Source organism: Cinclus cinclus, chromosome 6, assembly GCF_963662255.1.
Source record: "Cinclus cinclus chromosome 6, bCinCin1.1, whole genome shotgun sequence".
Classification (NCBI taxonomy): Eukaryota; Metazoa; Chordata; class Aves; order Passeriformes; family Cinclidae; genus Cinclus; species Cinclus cinclus.
In genome coordinates, this window is record NC_085051.1 from 13,397,087 (window position 1) to 13,413,759 (window position 16,673).

Sequence of the window (16,673 nt, forward strand, 5' to 3'; positions counted from 1 at the left end):
AACTGACTGAACAGACACCAAAAAGGAAAGTGACTGTGTCATCTATGCAGCTGCAGTAACAGTCAGGAATAATTCTGAAAGTGTAAGTAAATAAAAAGCAAACCATTATCAGCAAAAATAAGCATCATAAAAGTAGTTTTCATTCTGGAAGGAACCTGGCTACACCTTATTTGAATTGGGTTCAAATAAAAAACTTTGGTCCACAAGCCACAAAACAAAATAAAGACGTTTGTTTGAGCAGAATTTGATTCATTCCTCAGTGCCCATATCAGATTTACCTGGTAACAGAAGATCAGTTTCTGGAGTTGGCCATAAGCAAGCATTACCCCAGGGTGAATTTTTCCCCTTGAGCAAAAGTGATCAGAAACTCTGAGCCACTTTATCCACCTACTCTTTACAGATCAAAATGCGAAATGTTGCCGTGAAAACAAGGGAGAATACGCAAAGGTGTTATATGCTATGTATGCCACTGACATAATACTTTAATAGGATATGCTGTAATTTCCTGCAATTAATATCTTAGCAGAGCTATAAAGGCTTTTTTCCAAAATTATACCATTGCATTTACAACACTAAAATTAACGTTGTGTCAACCTTTCCATTATAAGCCCCCTTTTTCAGAGGTTTATAACTTGGCTGTAAAAATATATTCTGGCCTAAAATGTGGCATGTAAGATCCCCATTTAGAAACAGCCATTTTAATTAAATAAAAAAAAAAACCCTTATTTAAGTCTGTTTCAAGTAAGTCTTGAATGCCCTACAAACTGTGTGAGAGACCGCCAAAAAGTGTAGGCATTCTTTGAATAAAAACTTATTTTCTCTTCACAATAAAGCCACTGTTCAAAGGATATTTCACAGCCACAGAATTTGCTCCACATCTGTAAGGAAAATACGTGGATTTGGGAAACTACAGACTTCAGTGAGAGTAGCCTCTCCACTTGCCTGTTTGTGTGTGACAATGTCTGTACTTCTGGGCAGGAGCTCGGCCACACGGGAGACTGAAGCTACCCAAAATGGTTTTCGTTTGTGGCCGGGCAGTGGGTGAGAGGAACAAACAAATATTTCTCTGTCTGGCTGAAGTGGATTCACTCTGGCTAAAAGCTCCAACAGAGTAAATTAAGGTGAGTGATAAGTTGACAGAAAGTCACGATAAAAAATATTATCAAGATGGTGGAGGATCACCCTATGAATTCTGAAACTACAGACTTCAAGTCTGTCAAATTTCATATAAGAACTAGATCGAGTAACTTCAGAAATTTAACTAAGGTGCTTAAATTAGGAACCTCGTTGTCTAATCAACAGAAGGTAATTCACAGCACCTGGACTGCTTTATATATGGAGCCAAAAGTCCTAATTCATTCACCCAAATTAGATATCTAAAATTAGATGCCCCCAAATATCTATATGCTTTTTATTCTGCTTCAAAAGTGTGTTGTGAGGATAATACACTTCAGCTTATGAAACACTCAGATAGGCAGTTACAGAGGAGATGAGTATCCTGAAAATATATCACCAATAAAATTCAATGAGATGGAAAAGGCAAAGCTGGAGATGTGATAGTAGCGTTTGTCATACCAATCACTCCTTGTCAGAGCAAAAACAAGCGTCATACCCCCTCTTCTGAGTACAGTGTATCTCTATATATTATATACATTTCTTTCTCAAGTACAGAACCCCAGTCCATGCTTAGGCTATTAGGTATATATGGAACTATTTTGTTACCTGTAGCAAGTAGCCACACAACTCATTTGTCTACCTGATCTAGATGTTAAGTTAAACATATATTCCCCCAGCTGGCTAATCTCTCATTTATGGAATAAAAATTCTTAATGCATTACTTTGAAATAAAGTTCCCTAACTCAGAAGTGCCCTTCCATACTCTGTGACAGTGGTGTGTCTCAAGATGGATTTCACACTTCACCATCAACTGTGAAGTTCTTTGCTTTTCTTATTTGGTGTTACAACTTTAATGGTTTCTTACACTGTCATTTTGGGTGGGTGAATTAGATTAATTCAACATCTCATAAAGCACCATTGTATACTGTTTACATCATTTATTTTCTTTTTACTGAATGATTACAAATTTAAAGTTAATAACATTTTGTGGGAGTTACTCCATGTGAATTAACTGTGGTGATGTCAGTACATCCCTCTGGAATTTAAAAGATATTTCACTGTGTTATATCATGTGCCGCACAGTATATCAATTTTTATTTTCCATCCCTCAAGTATGGAATGCACACTGTGTAACTTCTAGATTCTCAATATAGACATAATTTACCCAAGCTGTGCAAATGCCCAACTTGCTGAAGATGATATATACAAGATCTATATTAAAGACTAGCTCTTTCATGGAAGCAAAAGCCTTGCATACTACACAAGGCACTATATTATCTAATTATTTGGAGAGAGGGGTTTCTAATGTTACAGACAAAGGGAAATAGCATGTAAACTGCAGTCATAAACCAATTTTTCCTTACTTTAACAACTTTAAGATTAGATAGGTAAATCCCAGGCAAGGCCATTTATCTTCCTTGAGAACTATGCTTTGACATTTTTGTGAGTGTCTGGATTAGCTGGTTGCATAAAACAGTGAATATTAGAAATATTCATTCACTTCACTTTTGCTTGCATGCCATCAAGCGTATACCAAATGTTAAACAGCATCTAGTTTGCTCATTTGCTGGATTGCAAATACTACTACTTTCTTTATGTGAATTCATAACTCCTGAATGTATTTAGAGAGCAATGCATTTACTTCTCCCTTGCTGTCATAATATTAAATATATTAAAAATAAGTTTTTATGCTCAAATTGATTCAGTAATATGCCTTCATTCTGGAATATTCCTGCAATTGCAACTAAAAAATGCTTTGATTCCTTAGGCCAGGATTTAGTTCATCTGATAAATTTAAGTTTTTACTGCGAGATTTCAAGAAGTACTTAACAATTTATTTGCTATATGCTTTTGGCCTTTTTAATGTGGGACTGTACTTCATCATTTTCCTCCAAATACCTACTTCTGCAGACAGAAATTTTGACCTCTGATATCACCACATTCCAGACTTGCCTGTATATCTGAATATCTCCATAAATCAAGTCATTTCAATACTAACATTTATTAACTTGTTTCTTTTTTCAGCATCTCCTGATTAGTGCGTCAAATAGTGGAGGTGGCAGGGGTAAAAAAAAAAAAAAAAAAAAAAAAAAAAGCAATGCACAACTTGACTGTTTTCCCTCTTGGCCATCACGTGGTTGTCAATCATAAAAATCATCACTGAAAAAGTAACTAATTAGAAATGAAAGGCCAATATCTCAAGCAGTTCCTGTCAGTCCTGGGATATGTTTCCATGTAACACTGATGTAAGACATGAAAAAGAGCCGGCTTGCCCAAATGCTTGTCTGTTTTTTCCAGCTACATCTGTTTGTCTAATGAAACAAATTACATTCCCTAAAATCCCTGCTGCATTTATGCCTTTGATATTCCAACCACAATACCAATATCCTAAGTCCATCCTTGAAAGAGGTGCTCACTTCTGCAAAGCCCAGTTGTGTGAGTAACACTTAGCACACAAGTCATCAAACACTGCCTGAGCACATATTACTCAAGCAAATAAAACTTCACAGGATCAGTCCTGTTGGGTAGGCTGCCAGTTGGCACCATTTCCACTCCCATTTCTCCATTTCACTTTGTGCCCACACCACTTAGGAACAAAACTAGTTGTCTGTGCTGGAGCAAACAGCGCACTACTATTGCATTATCCCAAATACTGCAATATTGAAACGACTGCATCATCAGACTGACAGAAGGGCACCAGAGATCCAGAGGGGCATCACCTCTGCCAAACCCCTTTGGAGATAGACCAGGGTGCTGGCTCAGCCACAGCAGTCACTCCACACTGGGCGGGAACAGGCAGAGCACCAGCCAAGAGTGACCCCCAGGCAGCAGCACAGGTGAGCAGCAAATATTTGCTTGATCCTCTGTTATTCAGGAGCTGGTTATAATCTGCCTCTAAATTAAAAGGGCTCAAACCATAGGCTCTTCTGTAAGTGAAGCCTGTAGAAGAAATGTGTGGGCTAAATAGAATCAGTGAGATTTTAGCCTCTGGCTTTGGCAGAGGCACAGCTGAAAGCGAGCCCTTAAGTCACTGGTGAGGATGCAGCACAGCATGCCCCAAGCACACGAAGCAGCAGGACTTGAACTGGGGATGCCTATATATTCATTTCCAATTTTAAAACACACGTGGGAGAGGGAAAGTGGGAGGACAGCTACTATCATTTTCTGCACCAACATGAGCCCAAGAAACAATGACATTTACTTTGGTTTAACTAATTTCCACACATCAGACCATGTTCAGCACCCGTGTGCCAAAGTCCTATTCTTCAAGTCTGTTGAAATACCACTTTTTGAAACATGTGTGCTAACATTTGGCCAACACCACCACAAGATCATTTTATTAACTTGTAGCTCATTTCATAGACTGCTGCTCATGTTGCTAACATATGCTATTCCACCATTTACTGCTCTATAATTAGAGAAGTCATATGAAAGAGATACACAAGGTTTAATTTTTGCATTAAATACAATTTGTTTAGACTCGGGTAGGCGAAATAAGGGAAAAGAAAGTCATTTAATGAATTAGAAAACTGCAAGACAGCTAATTTAACTCTTAAAAGGTCACAGTAAATTTTTTTTAAAACACAACCTCTCTGCCCCCCTCATGACTGCATACAGTTTTAAGAGTCAAATCCAGAACTATATTCTGCTCTGCCAGGATAAAACTTGTTTTCAGGGACTGAGGGCCTCAGGGGCAGAGCAGCTAGCAGGATCCTTGCAAATGGGGGACCAAAGGGTAAGATCAGAAGCTTACAAGTAGCAGAGGAATATGAACCTTTCACACCCTGTGTCTCTTCTGCCACCACCATGCTGTTATGCTAAAGCATTTGTAGTATGGAAGAGGTTGAAAAACGGATAGAGAGCATCACCAGAATATTTATTATAGCACGCGCTGCTCAGAAGAGGCAAGGATCCTACATCACTTCTCCTTCCTCACAGCTGACAGAGAAAATTCCAAGCCAGCCAGCCATGAAGATGCCTTTTACTGGGAAAAGCTGGCCAATAATAGATCTTTTGCTTGAGTAATTATCACACAAGGACTTTAGAACTCATTAATAAGCTAGTATGTAATAATAAATAAAATATGAAACATTTGACTTTGATGTTTAGCGTATTTGTCTTTCCTCCATTGGATCAGTTTCAATTTAGGCCATGCAAGTTTACGAGCTGGACGGGAGCCGCGGTGCCACACCTACGGCAGAGCCCCGTCAAGTGGAATCAGCGATTTAGCAGCCAGCTACAAGTTACAGGCACATAACAGCATTTCTGTCCTCCAACTGCACACAACTGCATTGCAGAAGGGAGTTGGATATATATTATTTTTAATACTGAGCTGCTTAAAAAACAGTAAAAATATATATCAGTGACGGCTGGGAATCAATTCACAAGCAAACTGGGTTTTAAGGGAAATGCATCCTTTCTACTGTAAATTAATAAACTGCAGCTATAGTTTATTAAGCCACCACAATATTTTACATTTTCTACTGCCATAATCTTGACTGCTTATAAATTACAGTACTTTTACCTATTCTTCAATCCAGAAACATCATTATTAAAATGTTTGATGGAGGCTGCAGTGCATCTATCATTACTTGTAAAAGTTAATTAGATTAGATAAAAGAAATAATTAGATTTGCATTTTTATCCTGGTTTTAAACTTCCAAAGAAGATCACAACAGTGTGCCTGTGGGCAATTAAAAACAGCATACAGCAGTGAAATATAAAGGCAAAAAAGGTCTGTTTTTCCTGGCTAATTCATGATTGAAGATACAATTACAAAATATTTTAAGGGTTTGCTGAAGCTGGGGGCTATTCCTAGACTTCTAAGCTTTGTTTATAACTCTCTCTCTCTTTCAAGGGAGTATCTGATCTGTGTACCCTGCCAATAGAAGTATCAAATTGCTTTCAATGGCTTTATTTGGTCCTGTGCAGAGCTTGCTGGAAGGGGATCAGTTTCATGATCAATAAAAGAAATAAAAAAAAAGAAAAGAAAAAAGAAAAAAAAGAAAAAAGGTAGAGGAGAATATTCCCTAGTGCTGGAACAGTAGCACTGCCATTGCTTTTGCTTGTCAACAGTAAATAGAGTTTACAAAGAGAGACAACCTCAGAAAGCATAACCAAGCTGACAATAACTGGATTCCTGCTTGTGCATTTTCAGCAAGCTCTCTGCAAGGAGCTTTAACCTGTCTCCAAAAGGCAATAAATGAAAGGTTCAGCTCTTAAAATTGGAGGTCAGTTACATACTTAATGATGAAGCATATCTTTAAATCTATTTCTACTATTATTATCCTAGCAAAAAATTAATTAACCAGGTCAGGGAGGCTATGAAGGCTAATGTGGAATGTAATTATTCCTGATCTTTAGACATGTACTTCTCATAAAGAGATAGTCCTTATTCAGCTCACCAGGTACCTCAATTGTCAGTAATTAATCATGGGTAAGAAGACAGACTTATTGGTTCAGTCTCTTAAGTTTTACTTATGATTCAAGTGATTCCTATTCAAAGACAGTTTAAATAGTTATAATTTCATTTTACTATTCTTGTGTCTGTTTACTATCACAGTTATCATGTTCACTCCATTTGGGGGAAACAGAAAATGTAAGACCACTTATAGGAAACTAGAACAGTATGAATGTATAGATTAAAACTAGAAAAAATTAGTATTAGGAATAATTTCTAGTGCCTGAACTAAAGCAATACTTATGAGAGCAGAGAAAACCAGTTTCTCTATGCACTGGAAATTGTACAGATTGGAACAGAAAACAAAATTATCTGCAATAGCATTAAGCACAGTGAAGAGGAATAACATGAAGGGAAATCATCTTTCCGTTATCAGAGATTTCTGCAGAAAGGCTCAGCCATCACTGTCCCTTATAAAGATTTCAGCCATGATTTAGGACTTGCTTTAATGAAACCTATCCACAAGAGGAGGGAAGCCCTAAAAACTTTCATCCCTTAAAACCACACACACAATCCACATTCTCAGATGGAAATCATGGAACAACAGGCTACAAGCATCAGTGGGATCCACCTCTTTTCCTCAAATGGGCAAGGTGGGGCATCTTCCCAAGCCTCGTCTGGGAAGGACTGAATTCTCATAATGAGGCACAGAATTCACAGGGATTCCAGGACCCCTGGTTTGGAAAAAATATAAGAAATGCATGTCTTCCCTTTTTCCAATCTAATCTTCATGATGTACTACTAAATTCCTTTAACCAGCTTTTTCACTTATTCCTAGAGGTTTTCACTTTCATAGCACAGGCTAAGAGATGTTCTTGAATTAGTCCAATTTTGTTCTGTCTACTTCAGAATGAATATATTTTATTATAAAAAAACCCAAACAAACAAAAAACATATATTTTACACAATCTTAACCTGGAGACTGATCTGTGAGCTCTTATTTGCCTCACATTATTTTCTCAACTTTAATTTGCACTGAAAGCAATGATTTCTTTGCACAGCTCTGCAGAATGAAGAACTTAATTTGGCAAACTAGATTTCCTCCCATCTCTGTGGGCTCCTCTGTAGAAGACTGTTTATGAACACTATGAACATTTGAGCTGAAAAGTAATAATACACTGCATTTATTTGAAAATTTTCATTTAAGGTTCTCAAAACATTACATTTAAATTGAGGAAAAGGAAATTATTTGCCAATTTTCTGATAATCAGAGACAAAAGTGAGGAGAAGTCCAGATTCTCACTGCCTTTAGCCAAAAAAACTGCTTTCCCCAACACATACACCCTGATAGAAACATTAGCTTCACATAGAAAAGATGAGATGATCATGCAGAACATTTAATGACCTCTATACTCTTGAGATACCTAGCTTGTTTTCATATACTAAGCCTAGATAAAGTGCTCTTTGCTTATAGATTATTGACAAAGTTTTGTATGTATAACAAGTCTAGAGTAAGGCATTCCAATAAATGGTCACCAAAAAAATCAACAAACCAAAAAAAAAAAACAAAAACAAAAACAAACAAAAAAAAACCACCTTTCAGCAATCAAATGAAACAAGGTGCTAAAATGGCAACATAAACAGATAATATATAGCACAATAAAAATAATAAATACAAAGTAATGCAAAGCCTCAGTATATTAACCCAGCAGTTGTCCAGGGATGCATGTAGTATTTAATATAAATTATTTAAAATTTTGTATTTGACTGACATATTAAAAGCCCCTTCTCAAGCGACTTCCGACAGCTTAACTGGTTAAACTGGGTGCACTTATTCACAGAAACCCTTGCTCAAGAATGAGCACTGCACCCCAGGAGAGGAGAGCTGACACACTGTGTGTCTCATGATGAAAACATTGCATCAGCAGTGCCCCTCTCCCTCATCCTAGAGAACAGGCTGTACTTGCCTTAAGTAGCTGTGCCATGAATAGGCCCCTGCCCAGATGGAGCTGGCACCTGTGCTGCTCACATTTTGTAATCTCTTCAAAAGGGGAGTGGCAGGGAAGGGTACTATTGTTTTCCCACGAATACGAAGTACAGATAAGAGCCCACACCATTCTCTGTTGATAATCACTGTTTCCTGAAAATTGTTGCTCAAGAGTGTCTTTGAACAAACCTAAACGAAATCGAGTTATTGGAGACAGAGCTGCAGATTCTACCAGGCCCAAAATCTAAACCAGGAATGTAAACATTTAATAGAAATTTTGTTTTGCCTTCAAGACATAGAGAGCATGATTCACCTCATCTCGCATCAGATCTCTACACTAAAGGCATTGGCATGTATATCCTTCTTAGCTAATGGAGAGAAACAGCCATTTTAGGGAACAATTTACCTGATATATTTTAAATATCTACTTTAGGACAAGACAACTCTTATCCTGAAACAATCCACTTTGCTTCTCACTGCTCACTACAAGAACAATCTGGATAATTAGTTGAGACAGAGTCTGTACTGCAGTTACCTATTTTTGATATGATTAATTCCACCTAGAGTCCCCAGTGTGACTTCAGTACTGGTACTGAGGTTTCTTGGGAAGATGGTGGGAGAGGATCTGGGAGAACCAGCACAGTACTATTTCTATCACCTGCCTCCTGTTTTGCCTCCATCCCAGCTCTAGCCCTTAAGGAACTACACATCTCAAACTGTAACTCTCATAACCAATTTTACAGCAGCAAACTACAAACTGCAGAGGCAACTTAGCAGCTTCTCTCTCAAGCAACTTCTGGCTGCCAAACCTGCCACAAAATTCAGACAAAACAAATAAACAAAGCAGAACCACTCGGCTCACGAGCAAATGGACTATGTGAGCTGGTGTTTAGCCTAGAAGACAATCTCCCAAGAAACTTTCTTTTAGTTATTTCCCCATATGACCATTGGATGTTTGTCTTGGCATCTGTCCAGCGTGCCTAGTGCTTCTTACTGGAGCTTACAGTGCTCCTTGGGCTATCAGATGCCCACTACCAATCTGGTTCACCAGCTGGGAGAAGAAACAATCCTCACTGCCTCAAACACACTGATTAGACTCAGGTGAATATAAAAATCATAAATAAATAAAGAGGCTAAACCACTGAGGAGCTATGGCACAAGCGTACTATATATTGGCAAGATTTTGGAAGCAAATACAGGAATGAGTCACCAAGAAATTGTTTTTATTAAACTAAGCTCCAATGAACAGAATAATCACTGAAACACTTCTTTGCACGTACATCTAGGAAAGGATGCGAAAGAAAACTTGTGGTGAGTTCAGTACTATGTAAGAGGAAAGATGGAAGTGAATGAGAAAATGAACCTGCAATCTATTCTAGAATGAATTCTAAGACCACATTTCCCTGGAGATAGAGGAAGGGTAAAGTTACTGAAAAGTATTGACTGAAGTGAAGCATAAAGTACCTTTGAACTTTTTACTACAGAGCAGATACTCCCAGCAAAATATACTTAAAATTCTCCAAAAAGAAACAAACCCCCCCCCCCCCCCCGTCATAATCCTTCTTTCTGTTTCCTAATTTTTAAAGGAGTTTTAAAAATTAAAAATTTCTCATTCAGATAACTCTTCTCTTTTGTAGACCTGGCTAGGTTTCAGTCTTAGTTTTTATGCTAAGATTTTTTTTTGTATTATTCGTTGCTTTCTGAAGCCAGGCTTGCAAATAACACTTAGAGAAGATGGTGTATGTTTTCCTTTCGTGATTCTTAATATCTCTTTCATCCTTGATGCACACGTAGTATGAACACACAGTCTCCTAATAGGCAGCAACGATAATGGAGCTTTACTATTCAATTGTGTCTCTCATACGAGGTATTAACACATCTATATTTGTTAAATAAACTCCTTAAAAGTGTAACTGAGACTGCATTACAACATTTTCAAAAGCATTTACAAGCACTCCTTTGGGATGAGGGAAAGAAAAACTTCAGTTTTGCCATCTAGTAACACAGCAATCAGCTAATTAAAGAAAAGAAATGGATAGCCCAAGCTTATAAGAAATGATTGGCAGTACAATCATCTGTCAGACCGAAGTGAAATATTTCCATCAGTGAACAGGCCCATGGAAATGCTTTCAAAGTGGGAAGCAGAGAAGGTAACACAGTCAGATGCCAACAATACCTCTACATCCATGCCACTCCCTACCCACGTAGGCTTGCTCAAAATGAAACCATGTTCTGAGTACAAGTACAGATAATTAAATATCTCCAGAATACTTCCAGATCCACAGGGTATAATTACTCAAAAGGCACCTGGAACACATATACCTGTGGGTCTTTGTACATGAGCAGACTGCTGCCAGGGACTTAGTACTGCTTCAATATCTCAATTTTGCCTTTGTAGAACACAGAATCCCTCCAACAATAATTGAGGCTCTGTTTTTACTTCACACAATACAAGTCAAACTGATTGCAGATTTCAGAATTATGACAAGATGGTGAGATTTAAAAATAGTTCATAACTTTCAGAAGAAAACTTTGCCTGTTAAAGTCCTTTGCACCAAAAAAGATGTCTGACAATAATTTTCTGGGACACAAGGAACTCCCATAAAGAGCATCGTTACTGAGACTTGTTAGTAAAGCATGTGGCTGCTTTATTTTAGACCCTTCCCTCTCCATAAATGGAAATGAAGTATAATCAGAAGAGAGTAATAAAATACACTGACCTGAATTTGCTGCTGCAGTAGATTGATTTTGTGCTGCTGTTGCAGAAGTTGCTGCTGTTGTCTTGCAATCTATTAGAAATAAAATTTCCATTAAATTAAAACAGTAATATTGAAATTTCAATACAATTGACTGAAAAACATCATATTCGTAATTGTTTATTATACTTTATTAAGCATATTATTTTTCTAAATGGGGCGTCTTTTAGAGGTAAATTTAAATGAAACATAAAAATCTACTTAGTGAGTAAGAAATATGTATTTTAAGCAGCGAAGCCTTAGCTCTGAAAAGCACAGGAACATAGGTTTATTTGTGTGCATGTGAATAATCTCATCACTATTCAACAAAGCATTTGAGCCTATGGTGATCTTCAACTGTGATGCATTACTGTTAGCTACAATGGGAATGAAACATATGCTTAAAATTAAGTGTTTTTCTGAATGGGGATGGGATTACGCAGGTGCTCAGGGTTAAACATACATTTTCCTGCTTTGCTGAACTGAAGCCTTAGCTAGTGTTTATAGATGTTTCACTGTTCAGCACGAGCTCCTAGGGTAAGCTTCCCTGACTTCCTTCACAATGAGCAGCACACTTCTCTTGCAAATCTCAAAAATCATCCTTGGAGCTATTTAGCGAAGCAGAGCTTTATTCTGTGTAAAAACAGTACCTGGTGCTCAGCAGCTCATCCTCCACACAATCCTATGAAATATGTAAATATTCTTACCCTATTTTGGTAGATTCAGTAAGGGATCTGGTGGATAAAGGTTCACTCTATCCCTTCTCTAACATAGGTGGAGAAAAGCAAATGTTCAGGGTAGGGAGCACTGAGAGACTGGTGAGAATTTGCTACATCTACCTCCCTGATTCCCACAAAATCAGCATGCTGGAGCAGAAGGGAAGTAGGATCCTGCCCTCAGACCACAGAGCTACTCCCTGCAATGGGTGTTATGGAAGGCAGACACAGGGGAGAGGTCACAGGGAGCTGGGGGAACAACTGGACCTCTGCTTTAGAAGGGTAACTGTGCAGCAGACTGAAATGAGCACAAGATTTGTGTTTCCTGGAAATCCCAGCCTCAGCACTTCTGCTACCTTCATTTTTTAAGTATAATTTCTCCTCCTATAAATATTTATCTAGAGCAGAGGAATCACATAAAACAGCAAGAAGTTGGTGACAAAGGTATTCTGGTCACTCTAATCCACTGTTTCTCTTCTGGCAAAAACCCTCTTGGTCTCCTTTCCCAACATCTTCTGAGCACACTTACTCTGTTATAAACAGAGAAAGGTAAGTAAAATGTTTTTATGATAAAAAAATGACGGGAATGTATCAAGGTTGGTTTGGAAATAAACAATCACATAGTTTTAGTGAAAAAGGTTCAGATTAACTCATGAGGAATTTGGAGTCACATATTAACAGCTTGCAATTGTGCACACACAGAGACCAAGGCTGTTATTTCCTTATTCTCTCACTGTCACATGGAAATAACTCTAAGTTTGTTCAGTTAAAATCTACTTTTGTAAGAGAAATCAACATGAAATGCATATGCCTATTAAGTCCTGTACATGCCCTCAAGGAGGCAAATTAAAGTCTACATGATTCTGGGGCAGGATGAAGGCAAATGGCCACAAAAAAAAATGGGGTCAAGCAGCTCTCACAGATCACTACACCAATGGCTGTTGCAGAGCTCAAATTCCTTTTAGGGCCTGGTGTTCAAACTTTTCTGGATGAACTTCCCAGCAGGTCAATAAAATAAAGTGAGTGAGGACTGAAAGAGCAGACCCTTGTGCATGAGTGAAAAAGGGAATTCAGAGCTGGCAGTTCATGTGCCCAGGTAGCCCAGGGGCAGCTCCTAGAACCTCAGGTATCTGTTGTCAGCACAGTGCCCAGCTGTGGTGCCTGTGCTTGGTGAAACAAGCCTAATGGAATATATAAAACCTCTGTGAGAGCTGAAGCTAACACTTTTAATGAGCAATTCACCAATTGTGTGAGTCTATCTTAGACGTTCAGTGCTTGTAACTAAAGATAAGGTCTATCAGGTTTATGTCCACATTGCCCCTGCTGCTAAAGTCTCTGCAAAGGTAAAAGATGATTACAGTGTGCAGCTCCACAGTGAAATGATAGAGATCATGGAGTTACATTTTGGGCCATTCTCTCTCAGTGCTGCATCATTTTTTTCACAGGTACACAGCACCCTATATCCAGTATTGTTTGGAGCTGCTGATGACCCAGCTGCAGCTTAACACAGTAAACCATAGCCAAGACAAGGAGGAGGCTTTTGTTTACATGTGTAAAGGAACAGATCTGCCAGGGTTCTGATTGCCTGCGAACAGCTTTTTGTACCTGCATGTACAATGTAGCACCATCTGAATAGGCATTTCCTGATGAAAATAAGAAATCTATCATGGAACATCTAATCTCAAAGGTTCCTCTTAGCTGGAGCAGTACTGTGATAGAAAATGTATCCAAGACCCTGCAATGCAATTACCATAGCATCGTCTTGATGTATAGGTTTGACACAGTAAAGTAGGGTACACAAGCACCATGTGGCTCAAATTCTGAATTTTATTTGCCTATCGGTTGAGCTACATGCTCGCTTCATTGAGCATGACAACCTAGTTTTAAGTGTCATTTAATTTTCATTTTGAAATATAATTACAAAGTGTTCACTGTAAGATATCACTCGTCTGCAAATGTGTCAAGATTAATTTGTGCTAGCTTATTCACAAGTGTCAATAGTTAATTACTGTGTCATCTCTAGATGGCTAAATGACATTCTAACTTCTGATTTTTTACAGTGTTCCTTTATGTTATTTTCCATTAGGGGATGAGTCCATATTCCTACATGTGGGCAAATACCCAAGCACATAAAATACCAGACGTCACAACTCATTAAAATCAACAGAGCATACATTGCTGTATATATATCCTATAAAATATATTTAACTGAGAAGATAATTCTAGTAATAATGTCAGATTCCTAAAAACCACACATTAATTTGGATCTGTCTGATCTAATGCTTAGGGGACTAGTGCCTGGGATCATTGTTGCTGCACTTTAGTTCAGTGAGAAGAGGACAGCTCGTTGGACAACTGCACCTTTACAACAATCAAAAAAAACAACAAAAAAAGATAATAATAATAAAAAAAACAAACCAAAACAAGAAAAATAAAACCTTTCGCAACCTGAACAAACAAATCAAACCTTACTTGTGCAAGGTATTTGAAGGTTTGAGTATGCTTAAGGGTTTTTGTTTAATTATATTCTTGTCAAAAAGAGAAAGAGTTAAATAACGGTTGCAGTCTGGCTTCTTCATAGCTCTCAAAATTGCATCTCAGTGCAAGGAACAAGAACTGTGAAATCTATTATCTACTCCCTTTTTTTCAGGGTCCTATAATATTTCCTCTTTCTGGAAAAACGTGTAACTTCTGCAGATATTTAAGCTCTTTTAACAAAACACATGAAAGGAAACAACAGCTGGCAGAACAGAGTTTGTGATAAGCATTCTGCATGAACCATATTCATGGGTTTCTTTCTTGGAGCCTCACCTGTTCTTGCTGTTGGCGAGCAAGGTCCATTTGCTGCCGTTGTTTTTCAATTTGCGAGGCTGCCAGCTTTTTCTGCTCATCATGGGCAGCCAGGAGCTGCTCCCGTAAGCTGATCAGCTGGGTGATCATAGTAGAGAGCTGTCGTTCTTTTTCTGCCAGGCTTTCTGGTGTACCTAAACGTGGAAGAAATATGTACTGTAAATATGAGGTAGAAAATAGTTACAAAGCAATATTTACCCCCTCCCCCCCCCCCCAAAAAAAAATGGCTGGGTCACCAATGTGCTTTTTTTCAAACGGCAATTTGGATATATTTTCTACTAACAAATTTGAAAAGAATGTAACACATGGATTTGCTGTGCTCTAAGCAGGGGAGGATGTAACAGAAATGGAAGCAGAAGATATATATAATATCTCCTTTTTTTCTGACAGGGATTTATTAAGTATGAATCCCTGTGTCTTCTCCATCTAAATCTGCCTACTGTGATAAATACATCCATAGTTTATCAGACATAATTTTACCTCAAGTTTATATACTTTCTTGTTTTTTTTTCACTCCAAGTATGTACAAATGCTAAAAAAGAATTTTAGAGATGCTGTTTGGTGGAAGAAGCAGTTTGAGAATTTATTGATCATTTCTCCAAAATACCCATATATCTGGTAGGTCATTTAGGTATATGTAAGCTTTGGTGGTGGAATGTGTATTAAAAATGAGCTTTACTTGTCCCCAAGAGAAATGGATAACCTGAGAAAATAGCTTAAGAATTTTCATTTAACTTTCAAAGTTTATTCTACAGAGACCACTTAATTAATACAAAACTACGGTACATTTATTCTTTGCACTAATGATGCTTAATGGTCTGTTTATGGGCAAATTGCATGGGTCTCATAAGTGGAGAGTACAGGGTCCTTTTCCAAATCAATCTGAAAATATCTCATCTTATATAGGAACATATTACTCTGTCAGAAACAGCAATGTCAGTTCCTGTATTTGAGGCATACAATACATTTCCTTTTGTGAGCACCTCAGACTCATAGGTCTATAAGAGAAAAATACAGTAAGGTAGAAGTTCAGAAATATTGGAAGATAATCTGAAAGAGGTTTAGAGTTGGAAGTGGGATAAATAAAGCAATTCAATGTGGTACAGTAGTACTGAAAATTAGAGAAGAAGAAAACCAAATCAACAATTATTCAGGTCTGTAGTCTGCCACAATGATATGAGAAGTAGCACAAAAGAGAGTATTCATAAACTTCCTTTCCTCTGTTCACAATAGAGGACTCTGATAAAGAAGTCACAGAGCTTTTGAAGAGGAAGACAATGTGTGAGCAACAGGACCTAGGAGGGAATGGAGAAACTGCCACAAAATTATGACTCCAGCTTCTTCCCAGGGATAAGATGGATATGTTCTAAAGAAAACAAGAAGGAGGCTGATAGATTTCATAAGGAGAAGGAAGACAAAACAGGCTCCTGCCAAGGTGGGGACAAACCCAAGGTTATCTACTACTTGCACTGTGGGGCCAGTATGATTCCTACACAGAGATTCATTTGCAAAAGCAGCATATAAGAAAACCTCTGTCTGAAATTGCTTTATATGCAAAAAAAGAAAACACATGGCTTAAGTCATTCACTCTAAACAAACTCTGAGAAACAAAGGGTACCCCGTTTTCTGTACATTTATTAATTGCATTTAGCAGTGCAAAGTATTGCGAAAGATTCAATTTCTTATTCGCTATTAAGTATCTGTGCTTTAAAAGTTTACAAGAACCTGATGCTTCCCTATCCTCTAATGCCTAACACCATTATGTATCTGAAACTGGTCTCCAGAAGAAGAAAAATGTGCAAATTCTGTTGCAGCAGAAATTTTAGATAGGGTTGTTAGTGATTGCCTTAGTCACAAGAGGTATGATG

At 37.9% G+C, this 16,673-nt stretch overlaps 1 protein-coding gene across 7 annotated transcripts in view; it reads right to left on the reverse strand.

The window, feature by feature from the left end:
- Positions 1 to 16,673, reverse strand: part of SOX6 (SRY-box transcription factor 6) — a 260,249-nt gene that overhangs the window by 128,788 nt on the left and 114,788 nt on the right. For all 7 annotated transcript variants that reach the window (XM_062494968.1, XM_062494969.1, XM_062494967.1 and 4 more), the window contains 2 exons: positions 14,767 to 14,939; positions 11,225 to 11,293 (listed from right to left, as the gene is read on the reverse strand). In XM_062494968.1, the coding sequence (XP_062350952.1) occupies positions 11,225 to 11,293; positions 14,767 to 14,939 (242 nt within the window). The remainder of the gene's footprint in view (positions 1 to 11,224; positions 11,294 to 14,766; positions 14,940 to 16,673) is intronic.